General features: G+C 54.8%; 1 protein-coding gene and 1 pseudogene across 1 annotated transcript; both read left to right on the top strand.

Moving 5' to 3' along the window:
- LOC137768367 (activator of 90 kDa heat shock protein ATPase homolog 2 pseudogene) overlaps nt 1-700 on the top strand; it is a 9760-nt pseudogene extending 9060 nt beyond the window's left edge.
- PDIA4 (protein disulfide isomerase family A member 4) lies at nt 474-24002 on the top strand. The gene is made up of 10 exons (XM_068549623.1): nt 474-908; nt 7001-7187; nt 8384-8589; nt 10338-10476; nt 11448-11653; nt 11776-11934; nt 14471-14622; nt 16583-16739; nt 17037-17270; nt 17995-24002. Exons 1-10 carry the CDS (start codon nt 821-823, stop codon nt 18408-18410), a joined length of 1944 nt encoding a protein of 647 aa, XP_068405724.1. The 5' UTR covers nt 474-820; the 3' UTR covers nt 18411-24002.

The following is a 24002-nucleotide window of genomic DNA, read 5'->3' as shown; positions in this document are numbered from 1 at the left end:
CTTTTACTGCATGAGACCCCCGTCCCCAAGGCCAATTTGTGTTTTAATCCAGGAAAGAAACGCCAACTTTCATTCGGGCAGGCAGAAACCAAAAAGACCACGAACATGAAGCCGAGTCGGGAGTCCCGTTCTCTCTCTTTCCCACCAACAGACTAGTTCGGGCCCCTCCGCCGCTTCGCTCTTGAGCACCCCCCAGCGTCCCCCAGGGTTGCGAACACGTACCCTCTCACCAACGTTCTGCTAAGGACACGTGTTCTTCCTGCCCAGATCAGCAGCCTGGAGCCCCTCCCGCCTCGCATTTCCAAGGCCCCGCCCACCGCTCCACCGGCCAATCGCTCCCGAGGCATAGCCCGACCCCGCCCCTCCGGCCCCTGCCCGCCGCCTTTGTTCTCCCCCGCTCCCTCTCTCAGCCTGTGCGCTCCAGGCAAACCGAGTGGCAGCCGCTGATTGGAGGCCGCGGCGCAGCCAATCAGAAGGGGGCACCTCACGTTAGCGCTCTGATCTTTAAACGCCGGAGCCGCGGGGCCTGCGGAGGAGGCCGGGAAGGAGGGTCCGCGCTGCGGTGCTCGGAGGGTCCGCGCTGCGGTGCTCGGTGCTGCGGAGCTCGTACGCGCACTTCGGCGCACGCGGCCCGCGCCCCCGGTCGGGCTGGGATTGGCCGGTCCGCGGCTTCCCCCGCCCCCAGTCAATTGCCGGCTAGGTCTTCCGGGAGGGGCGGTTTCTTTCCTTACCTCTCGTTTCCCTTCGCGAGACCGGAGCCTGAGGTTCGGGATCGCCCAGCGACCGCCGGCGCGAGGAGACCAAGCTCCGCACAGTCGCGATGAGGCCCCGGAAAGCCTGGCTGCTCGTTCTGCTCTTAGCCCTGGCGCAGCTGCTGGCAGCGGCGAGCGCCGAGGGCCCGGATGAAGGTGAGCGGCGGCGGGCCGGGCCTGTGGGCCGGGGGCGCCGCGCGGACCGCCGGCGTGCTGCAGTTTGAGGGCGGTAGCGGGGGACAGGATCGCTTGGGAGATCCGGGAGAGGAGGGCGGCGAAGTGGCCCGGGGCTGCCACCGAGGCTTGAACGCGGAGAGGATGTAAAGTGCCTTCTTTGCATGCTGGCCCCTTCGCCCTGATTCTGCTCAGATTTTCCTCGAGTCCAGGCTGACTGCCCGCTCCTGGGAAGGGGAGCTTGGGAACTGGTTCAGCATTTGAGGCTAACACGCCCAGGGAGTGTGAAGGGAGAGGGGCCTCTGGTTTCAAAACAGATTTTAGAGAAGGGGCGAGGGCATGAAGCCCCAAGTAAGAGCTCTCGGGACAACCGCGGGCAGCAAGCATTTTACGTCTCAAAACTGTAGTTTGGATATAAGTAACTCAAGGGTTCTGGTTTGAGGGAGAAAGGGATGGCTTGGTTTGCATCTTTTGGAAACCGGAGATAGCATTCCTTGTGCGAGCATTTATTCAGCACCTACTGTGTGTGTCAGCCACTGCGCTGGGTTGTGGGCGTTCAGGATGAGTGTGGCCCCTGCCCATAAAGCGCCCGCTCTGGGAGGAAGGTTCGCAGCTACTAGTCATCACTCCTGCATTCTTCTTTGAAATCGGCTAGGTAAAAACAAATGGTGTAAGAGAACTTGGAAAATTAGAAAGTTTTAGTCAAGAAAAGAATGCTAATTTCTAGAGAACAAGGCATCGCATTACTGGTCTTAAACTTCTTTCTCTCTGGCCTTTCTCTAGGTGACTAGAGTTTTTTCCTGTTGAGTTTGTTCCAATATAAATAAAGCCCTTTTTCTAATGTTAGTGTGTAAAGGAACTGTGAACTTTATACTCTTTTAAACAGCTTGAGTAACTTTGATGCAAGTCAATGATTCAAGAGTCTTTACCCACATAGAAAGGGAAGTTAAAAAGCAGCGATTGGTGAGAAGAACACCTACCTGCCAACAGGAACTAGAGAGTAGTGTCACCTACAAGTGTCTTAGGACCTTTATCCAAATCACCTGGTGCTTATTTAAATACAGAGTCCCAAAATACACCCAAGCGGACTGCAGCGGTGGGCCCTCGAATCTGCATGTTAAACATTTCATTGATTCGTGGGCAAAGTAAACTTTGGGAGGCACATTAAAGTTTGAGGACCAGTGGAGATGGAGGATAGTTTTTGGAACGTAGCCAAAGAGCAAACTAGCTTTGTCTTGGTTCCGATCCAGTGATTCTGTTTTGCGGGGATTCTTAAGAGGCCTGGAAGGGTGGCAAACATGGGTGGACACCAAGGGCTATTAGGAAGAGTGAGTCTGTCATTTGGGTCCCAGGTCACTAATGCACTGGAGACCCTGGGAAGCAGTCGCCTCTGGGGTGAGCCCGGGAATCTCTGCGGTTGGGTAGGGTGGGGCTTCTAGTAGTTACCTTGACTCTTTCCCATCCCTGGCTCTTCACGTTCAGCTTCTATCACAGATAACCCATCCCGTCGATTTATTTTAGGGCCACACTTCCCTCTACCCCAGATGGTCCCAGTCCTTAGGGGGTTTTCCCCCTTTTTTGCCTCTCGTGCTTTTTACCTTTTTTTTTTTTTTTTTTTTGCCGCACTGCGGGGCATGCGGGATCTTAGTTATTTTATTATTTATTTATTTGTTTGTTTGGCTGCACCGGGTCTTAGTTGCAGCATGCGGGATCTTCATTGCGGCCTGTGAGCTCTTGTAGTTGCGGCATGTGGACTCTTAGTTGCAGCATGCGGGATGGAGCCCGGGGCCCCCTGCATTGGGAGTGCAGAGTCTTAACCGCTGGACCACCAGGGAAGTCCCTTGCTTGCTTTTATTTGGGATTGGTTTAGATTTTAAAGTAAGTGGAAATTCACTTGGGTACAGTGCTGAGGAACTGTCCAGTTGCCCCTCTCTTTTCGTTTCTGGGAAGTAATTATCAAACGAGTCCATGTAAAACTTGGGGCATCCTGGGAAGAAAATCCTATGTGTCAACATGGCATAGCAGCTGAGCGGTCAGGACCCTCCACTCAGTAGCCTTGTGCCTTTGGGCAGGTGACTAAAGCTCTCTGTTTCTTCCTCTGTAAAGTGCATGTAATATGTTTCCCTCGGGGGTTGAGATAGTGTGCTTACGTGCTCAGCACGGTGCGTGGAACATAAACAATATCAGTTAAATGATGTTATATCTGATAACAAATTTCTCTTTTTCTATTCAGTATTGACCTAATGGTAAGATTTACCCAACTTTTGGGCTTCCCTGGTGGCGCAGTGGTTGGGAGTCTGCCTGCCAATGCAGGGGACACGGGTTCGAGCCCTGGTCTGGGAGGATCCCACATGCCGCAGAGCAGCTAGGTCCGTGAGCCACAGTTACTGAGCCTGCGCGTCTGGAGCCTGTGCTCTGCAACAAGAGAGGCCGCGATAGTGAGAGGCCCGCGCACCGCGATGAAGAGTGGCCCCCGCTTGCCACAACTAGAGAAAGCCCTCGCACAGAAACGAAGACCCAACACAGCCATAAATAAATAAATACTTAAAAAAAAAAAAAAGATTTACCCCACTTTTATGGGCACCTCCCTGGTGGGGACTGGAAGACCGGCCAGCTGAGGAGGCAGATGAGGACGTGCTGTAGGAGCCGCTGGTGTCCAGCCTGGGCAGCATCCCGTGTTGTCAGATGTCCTGCTGGGAGTGGGCAGGGGTTGCAGTGACCTGGTTAGAGGAGGGGCCTACATTTCAGGACTGGCCTTACTGGGTGGGCTAAGTAGTGTGTGGAGATGATGCAAGAGGCTTCACTGACTACACGCTGAGGAGGATGGCACCCTTCCAGAAGGGGCTGGAGCGCTTTGGATATATTTCTATCCTAGAATGTCCAACTTTAAAAGTGAAGCCCAGTGAAGAGTGGTCTCACCATTAAACTGAGATATTTTCCTTGTCCGATGTGTGGGGTTTTAGTCCGTGGGAATGTAGAGCCAACACCTTCTCCAACTGCAGAGGAGTCAGCCCTGGGGATTGTCTGCAACTTGGGGAGGAATGGAAAGGGGGGGGCCATGCCTTAATGCTGTTGAGGATCCTTAATTATGTAGGGAATGTTCTGCCATTTTGTTGATCTTTAAAAATATAAACTCAAAGTCAGTTTTTTAAAAAGTATCAAGAAATGAGTTCCCTGTTAGGAGCTCTGTCCCAGGATAACTCACGGACCCCCATTTAATCGTGAGAGCCCATCACGAGTAGTGCTCACAGACCACTTCGGGCTGCGTGTAGGTAGGAAAGCATCTCTGCGTTTCCGTTTTGTAAAATTCACCTTATCCCTGTGCATTGAGCAGACAGCCGAGTCCCACTTCCTCCCCGAGCTGTGTTTCCTAGCCTGAAGAGAGCATGAAGCTCTCCCGAGCCTTCTTCCCAACCTTCCTCCAGTCTTTCCGTCCGCCCGCAAGTGAACTTGATTCCTGGAGTGAGCCGAGCAGGCAGGCGGTGAGAGTGGAGATGCCCTGCCTGGGGCCTACCCACCTGCCCACAGCAGGCCTTCGGGGCCGTGGGAGCAGCCAGACCTGGGGCAAGGCGTGTGGCGCTTCCTAGGCCCCCGACAGGAGCAGAGAACCTGCACGACATCCCCACATTAAGCCCCCGGGTTTGCAGCCCCGATGTGGCTCATTTTGGGTGGGACTTTCAAGTGAGGGGCGGTCAGACTAGCCTTTTGAAAGCCACTGTGACCAGGGTTCTGCAGGCCGGCATGGGTCAGCTAGTACTTGTCCTGCACGTTTGTTGTAGGCAGTGTTCCTAGAAGTACCGGCAGCCCCTAGCCAGCCGGTGTAAACCCGGAGGTTCTCAAGCATTAGGTCCTAGGCTTCCCGAGGACCTGGGTGTACAGTGTTGGCTGCCAGCCACCAGTGGAAGGGGTTTCAGTGTGACGTGAGTGTAAAGAAACGAGCTGAGGCCACAGCCCTGAGAGGCGGCATTGGGGTTGAGCCCAGGTTGTCTTCCTCTGGGTCCTGCCCCCTCCACGTCCAGGGAGCCTGGTTCTCACCGCTCTCCCCAAGCCTCCTGCTGACTGTGCTGGGGGCCTGGGGCTTCTGCAGGCCCTCCCACCCTGCAGGGTCCCTGATGTGGAGCAGGGAGGTGGCGAGGTGGCTGGGGAGCTCAGGGAGGGTGGGAGGATAACCGCGGGCAGGGCCGGTAACCTGCCCCAAGAAACATGGGAGCCTGCTGGGTATGTACTCCTCAAATTGCTGGGTGTTCTTTTTGGATTTTAGAGCCGTTTCTCCTGCCCGCACAATGGAGGGACTTCTGCCTTAAGTTGGAGAGGAGGATGTGAAAGGAAAAAGCAGTGGGTGTTTGAAGGGACATGTGTGGAGGAAAGTGGGGCTCAGCGGGGTGGGGTGGGTTTTTGGTTTGCTTTTGACAATTAGTGTGCAGATTGGTAGATTTTCATGATAACGAGCAAAGCTGCCACCCTGCCCAGACCAGCTCCTGGCTTTTCTGAGCGGCTGCAGAGCCAGCACTGGATCAGTTCAGGGGCGGCGAAGATTGGGCAAGTCCCGGGGGTTTCTGGGTCCCGAGGGCAGGTTTTCAAGCCCTGACCTCAGTCCCTCTGTCATTGTTGGTTTCTCTCCTGGGAAGCATCTCCAGAAATAAATAATTGGCCCTGAAACATTCTGCCTTTGGAGTTGATGAAATCGTGCTGGCTGCACTTCTGTTTGCTGACTTGGTAGCAGCTGGGGAACCTGGGTAACGAGAACTGCCGTTCAGGATTTCTGGTACCTGTAGTTCAGCAACAAATTCAGTTGAACCTCGATAACAAGATGTGCTCATATTCTTGCGTTCTGGAAAGAGTACTTTGCTTCCAGGCAGGGCGTCCTACAAAGGTACGAACAGGAAACAAGTACTGGTTCTCAACTTTTCATTCTGGAGGATGGAATCCTAATCCATTTCTGAAAGGGGTGGCATTTTTACCTCATACACATAAAAAATAGCCCCACAGGTGTTATAATCCTTCAGCAAAAAGTTGAAATGTGAAGGGAAGAGTGTGGGGAATCATATTTTACTTACAAAGTCAGCCCAAGTAACCTCCAGGGTGGAAAAGTTGAGAACCAGTACTTGTTTCCTGTTTGTACTGATCTGGGGACCAGGCAGTCAGTCATTCATTCGGGGGGGGCGGGTTGGGATTAGATGCAGTCCTTCCTGCCTGTGGAAGCAGAGAGGGTGAGGAAGAGGAACACGTCTGTGATAGTAGCCTGGCCCTTGAGCACAGACATGGGGGACCCACGAAGTGAGGAGCCTGAAACGCACAGCGTGGATGTGGGTGAGGAGCCTTGCCGCGGGGCGGCCCCGAGGGGTGGGTCAGATCTGTGCGTGGGGAGCAGGAGGGAGGGTTCTCTGTGCCTGGGCTGGAGGCATGCAGAGCAAGGCTGGGGAGGGAGTGCTTCATCTGGAGAGGGGGCTGGTCCTGCCCTCTGAGTCCTGCCCTCCGAGTCCTGCTGCAGTTTTTAGACTTTAAATTCTAGGCCTGTAGTTAGTTTTCAACCATCTTTTAGGCATGACCTCCCTTTAAGTGAAATCTTAAGTGGCCACCCAATATGTAAATTCCTGGGGTCGGGGAGGCCCGAGGTCGCATGGTGGTGGCCCCCAGGGACCACGCAGGACTCATGACCATTTTGAGGGTTTTCGGTTCTAGGGAGTTTTTGTTTTTGTTTTTTTAATGAAGTTATTTATTTATTTGTTTATGGCTGCGTTGGGTCTTTGTTGCTGCGCGTGGGCTTTCTCTAGTTGCGGTGAGCGGGGGCTACTCTTCATAGCTGTGCGCGGGCTTCTCATTGCAGTGGCTTCACTTGTTGTGGAGCACGGGCTCTAGGTGCGCGGACTCTAGAGCACAGGCTCAGTAGTTGTGGCGCATGGGCTTAGTTGCTCCGCGGCCTATGGGATCTTCCCGGAACAGGGCTCGAACCCGTGTCCCCTGCATTGGCAGGCGGATTCTTAACCACTGTGCCACCAGGGAAGTCCCTCTAGGAAGATTTTTAAGGAGGCGGGTCACCAGTTTCCTAACCAGTCTGGGTATTTTCTGCACAGATTCTTCTAATAAAGAGGATGCCATTGAGGAGGAAGACGAGGAGGAGGAAGATGAGGAGGAGGAGGAGGACGACGGCGACGACTTGGAAGTTAAGGAAGAAAACGGTGTCTTGGTCCTAAATGACGCGAACTTTGATAACTTTGTGGCTGACAAAGACACGGTGCTGCTGGAGTTCTACGCTCCGTGGTGAGGACCCACGCTCCGCCCCCCTCAGCCAGGTGGACCAGGGGTTCCTCTGTGTCCCAGGCTTGACCCCTCAGAGTCATCCAGACCCCGCAGGGTGGGAGTGTCCGGGTGCAGGAACCCAGACTCCTGGTTCGGGAGCGCCAGGAGCTCAGCATTCTGCCAGTTTGCATCGAGCGTCCAACGAGCCAGCCCTCGCGGACCGCGGGCCCCGCTCGTTTCAGATCCAGTGCTTAAAAATGTGAACACGTCCTGTGCTAGTTACAGCTGGGGGCGGCTAACGAGCTGTGATGACACAGAGACCTGCGTGGGTGACAGACGCATCCCTCGTTACAGATTCAGCCCTCCACCCCCTCCTCCTGCCGGAGTCTGGCAGCTGCCCAGTGCAGCCCCTGGGGCCTCCCATAGGAAAGGTGCATGGGCCCTGGGGGAGCAACCCCTCTTTTCCCATCTTTCACCCTCACGGTGCAGCCAGTCATGACTCTTGGGCTCCTTCCCCCCACTTCTCTTCTGCTGTTTTTTCCATCTCATAATCCCATCTTCTTTTTCCCCTTTCTCCTGCCCTCCTTGGTTCACTTCGGAGACAAAATAGTCAAGATATTCTTATGTTGTTTGTCTAGTATAGTGTGAGATGCTTCGTAGAAGTATCTAAACAGTCCTTAGGACAGGCTTATGAGGTTACATCATTCCTGGTTTATAGATCAGCCGTTCTCAAACATTTTGTTCTCAGGACCCCTTAACACTTAAAAAATGAGGACCTCAAATAGCTTGTTATGTGGGTCATGTTTATCAGTAGTTACCATATCGGAAATTAAAACTGAGAAATAGACAAAGTCATCTTTAAATAACAATAGCCCTCTTACATGTTAACATCAGAATGCTGACATCATTGTCGGTCACGTAGCCTCTGGAAAACCCCGCCATATGCTTCTGAGAGGAGTGGAAAAGACAGCATCTTTCAGGAAGAGTTTTCTCCTCACACTGGGGTGTAGAGATGTTGAAAGCATGTTCCCTCAGCAGAGCTGGGTTTCGAACCTGGATCTGTTTGACTTTCAGCCGCCTTGGCCTCCCCTGTTGTGTGTTTCTCGTTAACTGCAAACATTTCTGGTCCCAGTGCCCCCGTTTGTGTGCGCGTTGCTGGATTTAAGTCTCCATGGGCACAGTTAACCTGCTGCTTCTTCCCAAAATCTAATTCTCAGGTGCGGGCATTGCAAGCAGTTTGCTCCAGAATATGAAAAAATCGCCACTACCTTGAAGGAGAATGACCCTCCCATTGCTGTCGCCAAGATCGACGCGACCTCGGAATCGGCGCTGGCCAGCAGGTTTGACGTGAGTGGCTATCCCACCATCAAGATCCTTAAGAAGGGGCAGGCTGTCGACTACGAGGGCTCCAGGACCCAGGAAGGTGAGTGGCTCCTGAGCTGCTGGTGGAAGTCGGGGCCAGGGTTCCCTCCCCATGGAAGGGAAAGTGGAGGGGGTGATGGGAGGGGAATCTGGATATTAGAAAGGAAGCCAAGCTGAGTGGATGGGGAGTGATCCCTGATGGAATGTTCGCGGAAACTTGGATCAACATAAACTTGTCCTTGCACGGGAGGGGGTATCTTCTTCCATTGACGACCATGAAACTCAAGGTCTGGAGCCGGTGTGTTGCAGGTCATGGGTCTTGGTAGTGTGCTGGAGCAGTGCTTCTGAATGTCTAGCTTGCATCCGACTCACGGGGGGTGGGATGGGGTGGGGTGGGGTTGAGGGGGCTCGTTAAGACAGACTGTCGAGCCCCAGCCCAGAGCTTCTGATTCACTAAGTTTCAGGTCTGGCCCAATAACCTGCGTTTCTTGTGAGCGCCAAGGGCTTGCCGAACCTGCGGGTCCAGAGCCCCACATTGGAACCACTGGTGTGCGGAGCCAGCCAGTGTTTCTAAAACCAGGCCCGATGGATCCCTGCCTGGCTCACATCAGACACTAAATAAGTTTCATTAATTGAATGAGAAAATAACATTGTGGTAGCCTTTAGCATATCTCTTAATCACTTAAGGAAAAAAGATTGCTTTGTGCTGCATTTTCCATTCCCAGTATAGCATAGTAGAAATAGCACTGAATAGGTTTGGGGTCTTTATTGCCATCACGTAGCCCTGTGTCCCCCCACAAGGGCCTCCCTTGCTGGGCCTTGGGCTCCTCATCACAGAGTGTGAGGTCATGTGGACTTGATCTCAAGGTTCCCTTTGAATTGGTGCGAGAGTCTGTCCCGTGACAGACTTGTATATTTGGAGGTCTGCGCTTGACACCTGACAGCTAGGGATGTGGCCCAGTTTGGAATCTTGAGAGCAGAGTTTGCCTAAGTGGCCTCCCCAGGCACCAGCCCTCCCAGTGCGTCTTAATAATGGGGCTCGCCCGTGCTGATGGCCCCAGGGCCTTGGCTCTGCCTGCACCGGCAGGTGCTGCTGTGCGCGCTCCAGTCTGAAAGCTCGTGCTTTGCGGCCGTGGGTCTCAGACCTGGTTCCTTGGTAGAGTCTATGGCAAAAAAGGAGAGAAAAAGTTTGCAGCCGCTGCTCCTAAGAACCACTTGGAAAGTGCTTTGCGAGAATATATTCAGTGTCCCAGGCCTGGCGTTGAATCCATCTCCGGGGAAGCAGGCCACAGATGGGCCTTTTGCGGTCTGTGCAGCCTGAGCGGCGTGGGAGCCGCTGTTCCTCTTTTCATTTTTCTCCAGTTTGGTTACATTTTATGATGCGTGTAACGTGCCAGTGCTAGATGTTCATGTCTAAATACATATGTATTTGTACGAGTTAAGAGGATGCCCCCAAAACCATTAATAGGCACGTGTGGTCAAACACTAGGAGATGACCTCTTGGGGTTCGAGTGCAGTTAGAACCCCGGCGTGGTAGGAGCGGAAGTCTCGTTCGTTGGGTTGGGCTTGGCCTGTCTCGAGCAGTCTGCAGGGGGTGCGTGTGCCAGTGGACATGTGACGGATGGCTGTTGGAGACAGTGGGCCTCTGGCTCTTAATTGTGCAGAGTGGTGCTGGCTGTAGACGTGATTGGATTTCAGGAAATCAGATGGGTCCTGTTCTGTGGCCCCGCTCTCTCTCTTCGCCCCTCACCACCTGCCACCCCTGGAGCGGGGGCCTGCATGTGCTCAGTCTTGTGTTGTTTCTTCCAGAAATTGTGGCCAAGGTCAAAGAGATCTCCCAGCCCACCTGGACACCTCCACCGGAAGTCACGCTCGTGCTGACCAAAGATAACTTCGATGAGGTGGTGAATGAGTCGGACATCATTCTGGTGGAGTTTTATGCCCCGTGGTAAGATGGTGTCTCTCTCCTGTTATCGGGTACTGGTCAGGCCCGTCCTGTATTCGGTACAGGCACGGGCCGGGGGTGGCAGGGACAGACCCCTGCACGTGAAGCAGGGCTAGCCGAAGAGCAGGCGGGTGCAAAGTCCCCGCTGTGCACAAGTGGGCAGAGTGGCGCGCTGCGTGTTCCGAGAGAGGTGGTTTCACAGAGTCTTCCCTGGGGGGTAGGATGAGGCTAAAATGTAGGCCTGAAGCGTGGAGCCTGCAGGGGAGAGTAAGCCACGTGGGCCACATAGGGGGGCCACCCAACGATCTGGGGCCCCTGGGAGCTGGAGGACACGGCCGTGCGCCGGGCAGTGCCCGCTGTCCCCCGAGCCTCGCTGCCTCCCTCCTGAGGTGTTTGAACCTTGGTTTTCTCTGTCTTCGTCTCTGCCCTCGACTGTTCTGGAGTGAATCTTGGAAGTTGACCCTGACCCTTGCTTTACACTCAAGACGTGTTCCCTTCTTGTGCCGGAGCCCCAGGGTCCTTACAGTTTCCTGCCTTTTGTCCCCTCCCCTCACCCCCCCTTCACAGGCTTGCATCCACTTCCTGCCCATCCCTCGTGTCCCAGCTCACCCTCACGTCCTGTGCGAAGTCACCACTGACTGGTATCCTTACCTGCCCCAGCTCTCCAACCAAGAAAATTGTCTTGCCTTTCCCACGACTTACCCCATGTCACGGTTACGCCCCTGTCCGCCCATGTCTCGTGTGTGTGTGGGTGTGTGTGTGTTGTGTGCGTCCCCCCACCCCCATGAAGGAGGAGGCCACATCCTGCTGGCCCCTGGGGAAGGCCTGGGCCCCGCCCTCACCCGGGGGCATCCCGAGGTTGGCTAGATCTCTCCAGTCGCCCGGGAGCGCAGGCTGGGTTTCTGCGCTTCACTTACCTGGCAGGTGGCATCCACACCAGAACAGGCTCCTGACAGAACTGCTTCCTCTCGCAGGTGTGGACACTGCAAGAAACTGGCCCCCGAGTACGAGAAGGCCGCCAAGGAGCTGAGCAAGCGCTCTCCCCCGATCCCTCTGGCGAAGGTCGACGCCACTGCGGAGACAGACCTGGCCAAGAGGTTCGACGTCTCCGGCTATCCCACCCTGAAAATCTTCCGCAAGGGAAAGCCCTTTGATTACAACGGCCCACGGGAAAAATACGGTACTGCCGCGTCCTCTGGCCTCAGTGGGGAGGGAAGCTCCTGGCGTGTGGGCGCCGGCAGAGCTGTGGGGACAGCGCCCTGCAGCCCCAAGCGGCCCCTCAGGCGTGTGCTCTGCTCCCAGGGATCGTCGACTACATGATCGAGCAGTCCGGGCCGCCCTCCAAGCAGATCCTGGCCCTGAAGCAGGTCCAGGAGTTCCTGAAGGATGGAGACGACGTCATCATCGTTGGGGTCTTTAAGGCGGAGAGCGACCCAACCTACCAGAAGTACCAGGACGCTGGTAAGGAGTGGCCCTCTGGGCGGGGCAGAGTGCCCGTGCCTGGGCCGTCTGAGGTTGCTGGGGAGTCTGCTGCTTTTGTATAAAACTCCTGGGCATTGATTTAGGGGGTGGCTTGATGGGAGAATTGAGTGCATATGTGGGAACAGGCTTTCCTTTCTGGGCTTGGGGGTTGGTTCCCTGTTGCTTTAATTGCACGTGGGTGATATGTTCTCTTACTAAATAGATGAGAGGGCTGCGCAGTCCCCTCCTGGCCTCTGAGAGGAGGGGAGGGGCACAGTCAAGTTCATCCAAGGTCATTGTCTACCTCCCGCCCCTTCCAGGGGCCCCTTCCCAGAGCCAGTCCCTCTGCCAGGGGTAGGGTCTTGACCGCTTGACCGGAAAGCGAGGGTTTCTGCATCAGACCTGGGTTCGAGTCCTGGCTCTGCCAGTGGTTAGAACACCATGACCACGGTCAGTGACTTGATCAGCTCGGAGATCTCCCATCCAGCACGGTGACCTGTCCTACGTGGAAGGTTGTTACGTTAGTTGAGATAAAGTGGAAGAAGTGCTTAGCAAAGTGCCTGGGGATGCTGATCGCACAGTGAATGCTGGTCTTGCTGGTCTGGGAGGCAAAGTTTATCACCAGCAACTGTCAGTGGTGTCCGTTGGGGGCCGGCGTCCTCGCTCCCCGGATGGTCCCTAGGTCATGAACAAAAGATGGTTCTTCAGGGACGGTCAGGATCCTCTCGGTCCGCATCAGCTCCTCCTGAGTGCCCTCCACCCCTCACCCCACGTCGCACACGCCAAAACAGTTTGGTCTTCTGCTTTGAAGGAGTAATCATGATCTGCTTGCCACTTAGTGCTAATCTCTGTGCTGCGCAGTCACGGTTGTGCATTTGTCAAATGCAGATTAACGTTGTAAAACTTACAGTAGAGCTAAACTCTGTGCTTCCTCAGTCTTCACTGATTCTGTCAGTAACCTTGTCACCCAGTTGTGCTAGAAACTTGCAGAGGGGTCCCCTAGCCCACCCAGGGCCACAGGCAGCCATGGAGTCCCCAAACCTACACATGTGTGTGCATGCAGATCCCCGGGGATCTTGTCAGAATGTGGGTTCTGGTGCTGTACATCTGGGTGGGCCCGGGTGCTGCCTGTCCAGCTGCCTCACTTCCAGTCCAACGTAGGTGTGACTCCACGTGGCCGGTCGGGTTAGGCCCAGGCAGGGGTGACGGGCACTGGGCCTGGGGTGTAGACTGCGGGGAAGGAGCCAGAGACAGTCCTGGGGATGCAGCGCGGACGACGGGGAAGCTGATGGGGCAGGAGCAGGCGGGAGGCTGGCGGGAGGAAGGGGTCTGTGAGCGTGGAGGGCGGGCAGGAAGTTCTTGAGTCGATTCTGTCTCTCCACCCAGGGCCACCTGATAACAAACACCCGGGGCGCCTGGCGGCTTAGCACGGGTGTGCCTTCTGGGTGGGCCACCTTGTTTCATTCTTACAGTGGTCTGAGAGGTGCCCTGTCCTGTTTCTACAGAGGAGGGACTGGGGCTCGGGGAGGTGAGTAAGTGGCAGGCCTGAAGTCACGCAGTTGGCAGGTCGAAAATTACAATTTCAGTCTAAGTCTGTCTTAGATTCCAAAAGCTGTGAGCTTGTCCAGGTTGCCCCCTGCCTCCTGCAAGACACGCGCTGTGCCCTCAGCCGCCTGTTCCTATAACCAGTCGGAGGCTGCCCTCAGGGGTGGGGCGACACCTCACCCAGTGCTGGGACCACACGCTCCGCTCAGGGTGGGTCTGGATGGCTCAGCGAGGACAGAGCAGAGGGACTGAGGTGGTCCCCCTGTGGGGTCCAGGGCAGGGGTTGACAAGCTGGCCCACGGGCCAGATCCGGTCCTCACCTGGTTTTGTAAGTTCCGTTAGAGCACAGCACACTGGATGGTTTGCACGCTGATCAGCACAGAGCTGGGTCGTCGTGACCATGGGTTCCACAAAGCCAAGATAGTTCCTGTCTGGTCCTTTCCATGAAAGATTGCCAGCCCCTGTTCTAGAGTATCCTCAGACAGTGGGGTTGCATTTGGGAGTTTCCCAAGATTTAAAGTATGTATAGCAAAAGAACCGCAGCCCACAAACAGGCCACCCAGCAACTCGAGGAGGAGCAGTCAAACCCCTGTGAAGGGTGCTGGGTGTGAAAACTCCCTGTGGGGATGGAGGGTTCTTGTGACGGACACAGGAGGATTTGGGCTGTCTGTCTAGGGTTAAGTGCTTCTCAGCATCAGAGGCCACAGTCGACCGTAGCGCCTGACAAATTAGCTCTAAGTTTTTCTGTGAAGATTGTTTATTTTTAAAATAAATTCCAAGATATATAGATTTTAAGGTATTACATCTATACCAAGTTTTAAAATCCAGACTCCTTTCAAGTGTTTAAGCTCTGGATATTGTCCACACAGCGTTCGTGGTTAATAACACTATTTTCTGGGCGTTTGCTTTGACTGATGTGGGTAGTGAGTTGAATCTAGATCATGTAAGCAATTTAGTAAATTGTGTATTTGTTGTTGTGTTAATTTTTCAGCTAACAACCTGAGAGAGGATTACAAGTTCCACCACACTTTCAGCACTGAAATAGCAAAGTTCTTGAAAGTCTCCCCGGGGAAGTTGGTCATCATGCAACCTGAGAAATTCCAGTCCAAATATGAGCCCAAGAGCCACGTGATGGACATCCAGGTGGGTGAGGGATGCCAGCCCCGGGGCATCCGATCGGCATGAAGGTCTCTTGGTCAGGGTTCGCGGGATGGATGGTGGTCGGGGGATGGGGTCTCACATACCTGGTGGGTTGTGGGGCCTTGGCCCCTGGCAAAGCTCCACCTGCTTTTGCCAGAAGGGTTCCCCCGGTCTTTATAGCTCCTGGCAGACCAGCACCGGCCTGCGTGGCTGGTGTGGCTCCTGGCGGGGACGTGCTGGCTGCTGGGTCTGAGCCGAGCCTCACTTGCCGCCAGGTGGCTTGGGCGCTGAGGCCTACGAAGTGATGACGGGCCTCTCTGTTCACTGGGTGAAGCTGTGGGACATGGCATGTGGACTTGGCCTTTCTTTCCTCTGTGTCCCCCCCCACTCTCGGTCTTCCTCAGGGGGTGACACACTCACCTCTAGAGGGGCGGAGGGAGTTCCCAGCCCAGGGTGAGCCTGGGTCCAGCTCGGTGTTCCAGGTGCTTCACAGGGGCCCCACACTCCACTGAACAGATCTTCAGGTTTGGGAAAAACCTTACATCTTGAATCCAAATATTTTATTTGATAGAAAGATGCAGAGAAGTGAGCTAACAGACTGGAGGTCCCACAACCAGTTAGGAGCAGACTAAAGGGAAAATGCAGGTGTGCTCCGTCCCCAGCCAGGACACATGGGGGTGGTCTCATCTCTCCCCCTGCCCTCCAGCTTCTCTTTTTAGCATCCGGAGATACTGACTCTGGGTCCACAGAGGGGCCCTGATGGCACAGTTCTGTGTGGTGTGCGTGCTCCTGGGAAAGGGTGCTGTCTGCAGCTTTCAGTAGATTCTTGAAGGGGTCCTTGACCTGAAAAGGTTGAGATCCACAGTCTGTTGTACACATCACTGCTACTTTGCTCTTTTGGTATTATTTATATACCGTCTTTGTTGCAGAAATTATTTCAGGCTGCTTTGTAAAAAACTGACACAACAGATAAAATGCAATTTTTAAAAAATGGATTTAAAAATTAGGACAAAGGGAAGACAAGGGCAGGACAGGTAAGATGAAGCCAGGTGTAAAATCAGCACAAGCAGCACTGTGCTGAGGGGATAGCCTGCTTGCTGCAGACGTAAGCGAGGAGGGCTCTGGCCTTGAGTTCAGATTCGGGCCCGCAGGTGCCAGGTGCTCAGCTCGGGAGCACATTCGTCCTGGGTCCCTCGGCTTTGAGCTCACCTCCTGAGTGACGGTTGGTCCAGGGGCCGTCCAGATGAAAGACACGCCACAGCCCGGCTGCCCTCTGCCTTCTCCCTGCTGCCTCCTCCCACCTGGCCCGGCCTGCCATTTTTCAGCGCCACCTGGGGCACCTCCCTGACCATCCCTGCAGATGGGACATGGGCCCTAGGGGGAGAGAGCAGTGGTTATCCATCACTTCCTGCTGGGCAGGCAGCCTCACCTCGTTGGACCTCGGTTTCCTCACCTGTAGAGTGGGTGGCCGTGCCGCCCTCACGTGCAGCTGTGCGGCCCCATGGTCTTCCTGAGAGACACTGCCCGCACCCCTGCCCCCGGCTTCGGTGTAGCGGCTAGTCAGGGGCAGGCTTTCTCCAGGCGGAGCTCAGAGCCCAGGCGGCGCTTCACATCACGGCACCGTGTTTCTCGTCCGTGCAGTGTCCCTGACAGGCTGCTGTGAGGATCAGACCAGGGGAAGGTGGGACCCTGCGCCCAGTTTAGCCCACGTTAGCGCCGCTGTCGTCTGGGAGCCGGGCCTTCCCCCAGCAGAACCTGATTGACCTGGACCGCAAGCCCCCACCCAGAGGGAAGGGGACGTGGCCTCTGCGGTTGCCCGAGAGGCTCACTTCGGGTTCCCTGAGGAGGGGCCCCAGCATCACTGGGTGGACTGGAGTGGGGCCCCTGTGCCCGTCTCTTGGAGCAGATGTCTTTTCCCGTCGACAGCAACGGACAGCTGCACCTCACCTGCCCCCTTTTGCAGGACTCCACGGAGAGCTCGGCCATCAAGGAGCACGTGTTGAGGCACACGCTGCCCCTTGTCGGCCACCGCAAGTCTTCCAACGAGGCCAAGCGCTACTCACGGCGCCCCCTGGTGGTCGTGTACTACGGCGTGGACTTCAGCTTCGACTACCGCGTCGGTGAGGCCCGGGTTGGCGGCTGGGGTGTGTGGTTACTTATGGCTTCAGGGGCTTTTTCCTCCCGGGCTGTGTCGCTACCCCCTTCCCTCTCTGCTTGAGCAGGAGGGGAGCTTCGAGTCGAGTTGGGCCCTCTTAGATTAGAGACGCGGGGGCGATCGGGCGAGACCAGCCCCCAACCCCGACCCGCCTGCGGGCAGGGGGCCCTGGGCTGCGGCCCGAGGCTGGTCCGAGATCTGCGCCCGGCATCTGGAGCCTCAGCCGCTGCGGCCCGGCTCACGGCCCTCGGTGCCCTTTCAGCCACTCAGTTCTGGCGGAACAAGGTCCTGGAGGTGGCCAAGGACTTCCCCGAGTACACCTTTGCCGTGGCCGACGAGGACGACTTCGCCACAGAGGTGAAGGACCTGGGGCTGAGTGAGAGTGGGGAGGAGGTGAACGCGGCCATCCTGGACGAGGGCGGCCGCAGGTTCGCCATGGAGCCCGACGACTTCGACGCCGACGCCCTCCGTGCCTTCGTCAGCGCCTTCAAGAAAGGTGGGCCCTCCCGTCTCTTCCCCCCCCATCCTCCACCTCCGCGGCCCTGCCGGCTTGTTGTCGGGGGCCTGGCCCAGGCTTTCTCCTGGACCCGAGGGATGGGAAGATGGGGATGGAGAATCCCCGTTCTTTTGCTTTCTCTCTCTCTCTTTTTTTTTTTTCGTAATAGAAAAAAAGGCAGGTGTCTTGGAAATCTCAAGAAGCCTTATTTTTAAAATATGTAAAGTACAACAGGCTTTTGGACTTAGACGTAAGTTTCCCGTACGAGGGAAACTTGCTTTGGCATCAAGCCGAGTGTCTTTCGGATCTGGCTGAGCACGTGGCCGCAGGTCCCCAGCGCTGGCGGCTGGCGGGCAGACCTCCTTGTCCGTCCCTGCTCAGTCTGCTCCCCGCCGTGGCTTCCAGCCCGCGGCGCCCACCCTCCTAGTAACCCCTCTGCATCGGCAGCATCTCTTGTGATGGCCTCACTGAACAGGACCCAGTGTCTGCTAGGCCTTGTGGGGCACCACCTGCACCCTCTCTGGCCTTTGCAGGGACTGGGAAAGTAGAGGATGTCAGAGAACTGGGGGTGGGCTTCTGGAGACAAGGCCCTGCCTGGCCCTGGCAGTGTCTGACTTGCCGTGTCCTGCACGTCAGGCCAGCCTCGCTGCCTGGTCCAGTCAGAGCCTCCAGGGTCCGGGCCTTTCAGCTCTCACACTCCTCTTCTGCTTGCTTTCCTCGGCAGGAAAACTGAAGCCAGTTGTCAAATCCCAGCCGGTGCCCAAGAACAACAAGGGGCCGGTCAAGGTCGTGGTGGGGAAGACCTTCGACTCCATCGTGATGGACCCTAAGAAGGACGTTCTCATCGAGTTCTACGCGCCCTGGTGCGGACATTGCAAGCAGCTGGAGCCCGTGTACACAGCCCTGGGCAAGAAGTACAAGGGACACAAGAATCTGGTCATCGCCAAGATGGACGCCACGGCCAACGATGTCACCAACGACCGCTACAAAGTCGAGGGCTTCCCCACCATCTACTTCTCCCCCAGTGGGGACAAAAAGAACCCAATTAAATTTGAGGACGGAAACAGAGATCTGGAGCATTTGAGCAAGTTTATAGAAGAACATGCCACAAAACTGAGCAGGGCCAGGGAAGAACTTTGAGGGCCTTGAGGGTCTGCTCAGGGCAAGTGCGGCAGGGACCAGACAGCGAAGCTTCCAGCACTCGGCAGTGGAGCCTGAGCCAGCTGCGAGCCCGGTGGGCTTGCTCAAAGGCAGTCTCTCAAGGTGTTTTTGGTTTGTCTTGTGTTTTAATTTTTTATACATTGGTATTTCACCTCATGCTCTGAATACTGAATTAGATATGAATGACTCAGTAGATTAGTCCAGAATTTTACAGAGGATACGTCTATTTTTATCATTATTTGGGGTTTGATTTTTTTTTTTTAACCTTTCACCTTCTTTAATATATTTCTTCAAAGCAGACAAGTTGAATCTCTTCTGTGTGAATTTTTTTTCTTTTTTTAATTTAAAATTTAAGAAGCCTTTGCCAAATCACGTCGGCTTTTCCTTTTTATTTTATTGTCATCTGAGGAATGGTTAGCTGAAGACGGGACTGTTGGTGTTTGGTTTTTATTCTTCCTGTTGTGGCACGAAGTGAGAACTGTCGCCAAGCACCCTGCTGAGGACGTCACTTCAGCCCGACTCTGATCCGCCACCCGGTCCAGGGAGAAGCGGCATCTCTGCAGGCCTGGGCGTCACCGTGCCTTCTCCTCCCAAAGCGAGGACCGCAGGCGGGAGCGTTTCCCAGGTGCTCCCAGACCCTTGGAGCCAGGTTCCGAGGCTCAGCCTCCGGGAGGCCGCCCGCCTCTTCAGAACCGCCATGGCCGAGGAGAGATGAGCTAGGGCACAAGTGGAGACTTTAGGGTGATAGGGGGATAGGGTAGGCTGTTGTGATGGAATAAAGAAAGGATTGAAAATGAACCTCCATCACCGTCCTAGAGCACATGGTCCCGCCCTGGAGCCTCAGCGTGCTGGAGATGGAGAGGCCGGGCCTGGAGGGGAGGCTCCCTGCCCGGCCTGCAGAGTGCAGGTGGCCTCACTCCACCCCGAACATCCAGGGGTGGGGTGGCATCCCGACCCGGGTAGGGGCATCGATGGGCTCTGCTCTTGGTTGTTTGTGGGTGGGCAGTGGTGCATTCTGTCGGGAGGGGGCAGGGATGGAGGGCAAGGCCCTGAGCACTTTTGGGGGCTGGGAGGAGGGGACAGGACGGGAAGCTGGACCGGCCCTCAGGGTTCTGGGCAATTTGTGTGATGTGAGCTTCATTCCGGGAGTTCATTCACCAAGATGTGCCGTCCCCGCTCAACTGTTCCTAGTTTTGCTGAAACAGAAATCGTGAGCTGGGGGCATCTCTTCGAGCAGTGGCTGGTGGGTTTGCTGCAGGGGTTGCGGGGGGCAAGAAGCAGCCCTACGGGAAGGGGCAGCCGGGGTGGGCCTTTCTAGATGATCTGCTTTCAAGTTGAGTCTGGCCAAGGTGGGCGGAGGTGTCTGGTAAGTCCTCAGAATCCCCAGTGTGGCAGGAAGTCCTCTGCATCCTCCTGGATGCCCGCTTCCCTCCAGAGGACAAGCAGGCCCCCCTCAGAGACTTTGTGTTAGAAGCTCACAGGAGTAAATGTGGGTGTGGGGCTTGGAGGCTTTTTTTTCAACCCAGAGGCACACCCCTCCAGCACCGCCTGGGGCTCCCGTGCTGGTCTGGGAGACCTCATGCAGCACACGTGAGGCCTGGGCTCTAGGAGGGGATCAGTGTGGTCTCATTGGAAGTGAGGTGTCGGGAAAGCCCTTTTTGAAGTGATGTTTGAGCTGAGACCCAAGGATGAGTTGGCTGGAGCCCGGCTGAGGTTGGGTGTGAGTCATTTCTCAGTGTGTCCCGGGACCTGCGGCGTTGACACTACTTGGATGTTTGTCAGAAATGCACGATCTCGGGCTGGGCCCCAGACCTGCTGAGTCAGAATGCATTTTAAGAAGATCCCAGGAGACTCATGCCTAGTGAATGCAAAGGCCCTGAAGCAGAAGCCAAAATGTATCCTCTTACGAAATACAGTCTGGAAACCAAGTTGCCCAATGGAGTGTCAGGTAAACTCACCCTATATTGACTGTAGAGAGTAGGCCCCTGGGAGAGGATCTACCCCAGGCTGGTTAGGGAGCTGATAGGCTGCTAAAGGAGACAGGTGAGTCAGCCGATGGCAGTCCAGTGCGATCAGTGCCAGGGTGAAGATGTGCAGGCCATGGGAGCCCAGAGAGCAGGCACTGGCCCAGCCTGGGAGCCTGGGCAGCCCTTCAGAGAGGCTGACCCGGGAGCCACAAGGAGGAGGTGAACTTTCCAGGTTGAGGCATAGCAGGTGCAAAGGGACAGAGGCGAGGGAGGGAAGCAGTGATGCGAAAGGAGGTGGAGCAGGGGCTGGAAGAGGTGGGTGCCCTGAGTCAGGAGTTTGACCTTGTTCTAGGACTTTGCAGGGAACCACTGACGGTTTTAAGCAGGGAAGTGCTGTGATCAGATTGAAAGATTAATAATGGGAGTAACAGGTAACATTTATTGGGCATTTAGCAAAAGCCAGACCCTGTGTCCAGCAGTTTGCCCGATTATCCCAGTGTAAGTGATCTGCAAGGTAGGTGCTCTTGTGCTCACTTTACAGCTGAAGAAAGGAAGGGGGCACGTGTCTGCAAATGTGAAGCTGGGGTGTGCTTCCCCCCCACCCCAGTTGTGCCATTGCATCTCCCTTGTAGACAACCCAGTCTAGTAGCAGGGGAGCCAGGGCCGGCTGCAAGGAGGGTGGGCTGCATTTTGAGTACTGAGTGGGCTTTAGCAGTTAAGGGGTCTGCAGGAGCCGGTGCTGATGGGAGGTTGAGGGTGGGTGAGTGGATGCAAGAAGACTGGTATCATCACATCCAGTGTCTGAATCAACATTTTGTTATTTAATTACGAAACATCTCAAGCATCCACAAAAATGGAGAGAATTGGCTACTTGATGCCCTTTACTCATCATTCACAGAAAAGAATTACCAAAATTTTGCTACATTTTCGTATCCCCCCCCTTTTTTGGCCACGCCCACTGCATGTGGGGTCTTAGTTCCCCAACCAGGGATCGAACCTGTGTCCCCTGCATTGGAAGCACAGAGTCTTAAACACTGGACCACTGGGGAAGTCCCTCATGTCCCCTCCCCGCCAATGACAGCCAAGACGTTGTTTCACCCCTGCCTGGAGAACGCATTGTCCTACAGGGCCTCAGTGCCTTTTCACAGCCACCAAAATAAGCCGTAATTCATCTAGTACCCAGTCCAGATCCCCCAACTTTCTCAAACATCATTTTGCAGTTGGTCCGTTTGAATCATCAGCACTGCCTGCCTTTTAGGTTTGTCTCTTAAATCTCAGCTAGAGCAGTTCTGTCACCTCTTTTTTCCCCACAACTGTCCCAGTTTCAGAAAAAAAAAACACGAGAGATCTCTTGGGTCACTTGTGTTTTGCACGAGTTTGAGGAATGTTCGATGGTCGCTGTCTTGGTGGTGTGTGTAGTAGCTGTGGAAACTGGCGAGGTCCGGACAGAGGAAACAGTAGCAAGTCTTATAAGACTGATGATCGGTGCCTTCGCCGTGTGCCTGCTAGGTGCCCGGGACCCAGCATCCATTCTGAGTCATCAAAGCTGCAACCCAGGCTGACTTCACTCTCAGGCTGTGTGGCTTTGCATAAGTTACTTAACTCCTCTCAGAGTTTGTTTTCCTGTCTGTAAGGTAGAGACGCAGCCTCCTTCGCAGGGTATTCATAAGGACCCGATGCTGTAATGTGTGCACGGGTTTCCGCACAGAATATCAGCCACCCTGAAATGCTGAATCTGAGGCCTCTCCCCTTTTTGTTGGGACTGCTTATCTCTTTGTCTCTCCCGCCTATTCTGATGGGCCAGGATGGAGCCATAGATCAGACACAGGTAGACCCCAAATGGAAGGTGTGGGTCTGTGTGTGTATAAAACAGATTCCTGAACCCTAATTCTGGCCTAGGGAATCAGATCGGCAGGGTTGCTGCGTACTTTCTGATTTCAAAAACTTCCAAATATGATCACATTTCACCTGAAATATAGGCAGGTCAAGTATTACGACCTCCATCACATAATAAAGGAAGTGGAGATCAGAGAGATAATAATTTGCCCAAAGTCACACAGTAAATTGAGAAGCCAGAACAAGAACTCAGAACCAGTGTTGTTTCTACAGCACCAGCATCCCTCAAGATGTGTTGGCAGAACACTCATAAAGGAGACTAATACATGCTTCATTAACATTGGATTCTGTTGGTAATTTGGCTTGGGAAATACTGGAACTAAAAGATGCTTCAATGGGGTTCTTGTTGAAGAAGCTTGGAGCCTGTAAGGCACCAGCGTGCTGGAGACTCCAGGAGCAGATGGGACTTGCCCTGGCTTCTCTCCTGCGCGGATCCTCAGGGCTCCACCATGACGCGCTCTCTTGGTGCCGAGCCTCATTAGTGCATTTTGCGAGAACACATGAGCCCTTGGCTCCTTCCCCAGGCCCCGAGGAAGTACTGGTGCCTTCCTTCTCTTCTGTATCCATCCCCCTCAATGTGGACCCGCCCTAGGGTGGGGGATGTGGGCCAGGAAGTGCTCCAGGAGCCCAAGGACAAGCCTGATCCTTGAGCCCATCTCGGTGCACTTCAGTAGCAACGTTACAGGTGTAATTCCCCCGTCTTCAGAGCAGCCTTCAGCTGGAGCAAAGGAATTAAACCCTGAGGGGCACGTTACTGTGACTCCTTGATTCCTATTATGATGAATCAGAGGTATTGAAAATGCATTCTCTGGCACCTGTACTAAGGTAAAACATCGCTCCTACTGTAAGTCTGTCCTGTTACCCACATGGCACTTGGCCAGCTGTGCTAAGTGCCGGACTTGGGAAAGCTGAAGTGAGATTTGGGAGCCCCCAGGGCCGAGCACAGAATGAAACACCATTTGAATGAACCGGTGGAGAACCTCAGATCCTTGGGTCCACAGACTTGAGGGCCGGGCAGGGAAGGGCTCCGCTGCCCTTACCTCCCCCTTCGGAGTCCCCTTCAGCTGCCACCACTCACTGCACTCTTCACGTGGCTCAGCCCCAGACAGAATGAGCACGGTTCTCACATTCGTCGTGTTCCCACCTAAGATTACGGAGATACTGGGGCAGAGAGAGGAGGACAAAGGACCACTTGTTGGCAAAGACTGAGAGAGGGCCTTTTAGAAAGCAGTGGCTGTGGCTTGGAGAAGAAATGTGGAAAACGAGCTTCTGTCTATTCCTTCTGGCTTTTCTCAAAAAAAGATGTGTGAGCTCAGCTCAGGTTGGATTGAAAACTGATGCCTCTAGAGACTTAAAAGGCCTTCAAGCTCAGAGGTTGAAAAGTCCAGTGTTCAAGGGCCCTGGGTGGTAAGTTACGTGCATGAAGCGGCTGGATGCGGGCGATAGGGAGTGGTGGTGATCAGGGCACACCTGAGAGTCTGTGTCTCACCTGAAGGGGGCACTTGCTGCCTGTAGGACTCGGCCTGGTGTTGCTATTCTGATTTTTCAAGAAAAGCCAGACATTTTAAACGTGAAATCCCCTAATTTTTAAGTGTCGAATCTAATTCAGATTATTGTATCAATACTGTGTGGGCCAAAGAAAAGGCATCTGAGGGCTGGGCTTGGTTAGAAACTGCAGATCTAAATAAATCCTACCCCCACCCCCACA

This window comes from Eschrichtius robustus, chromosome 8, assembly GCF_028021215.1.
Source record: "Eschrichtius robustus isolate mEscRob2 chromosome 8, mEscRob2.pri, whole genome shotgun sequence".
In the NCBI taxonomy this organism is placed as follows: Eukaryota; Metazoa; Chordata; class Mammalia; order Artiodactyla; family Eschrichtiidae; genus Eschrichtius; species Eschrichtius robustus.
The sequence above is the reverse complement of the archived record's forward strand: the minus strand, read 5'-3'. Positions and strand labels throughout refer to the sequence as shown.

Excerpts from the sequence above, each read along its gene's own strand:
- PDIA4 (XM_068549623.1), top strand. The coding sequence starts at position 821 with ATGAGGCCCCGGAAAGCCTGGCTGCTCGTTCTGCTCTTAGCCCTGGCG. Across the intron at positions 909-7,000 it reads CGCCGAGGGCCCGGATGAAG|ATTCTTCTAATAAAGAGGAT; the intron begins GTGAGCGGCGGC and ends TTTTCTGCACAG. Across the intron at positions 8,590-10,337 it reads GGGCTCCAGGACCCAGGAAG|AAATTGTGGCCAAGGTCAAA; the intron begins GTGAGTGGCTCC and ends TGTTTCTTCCAG.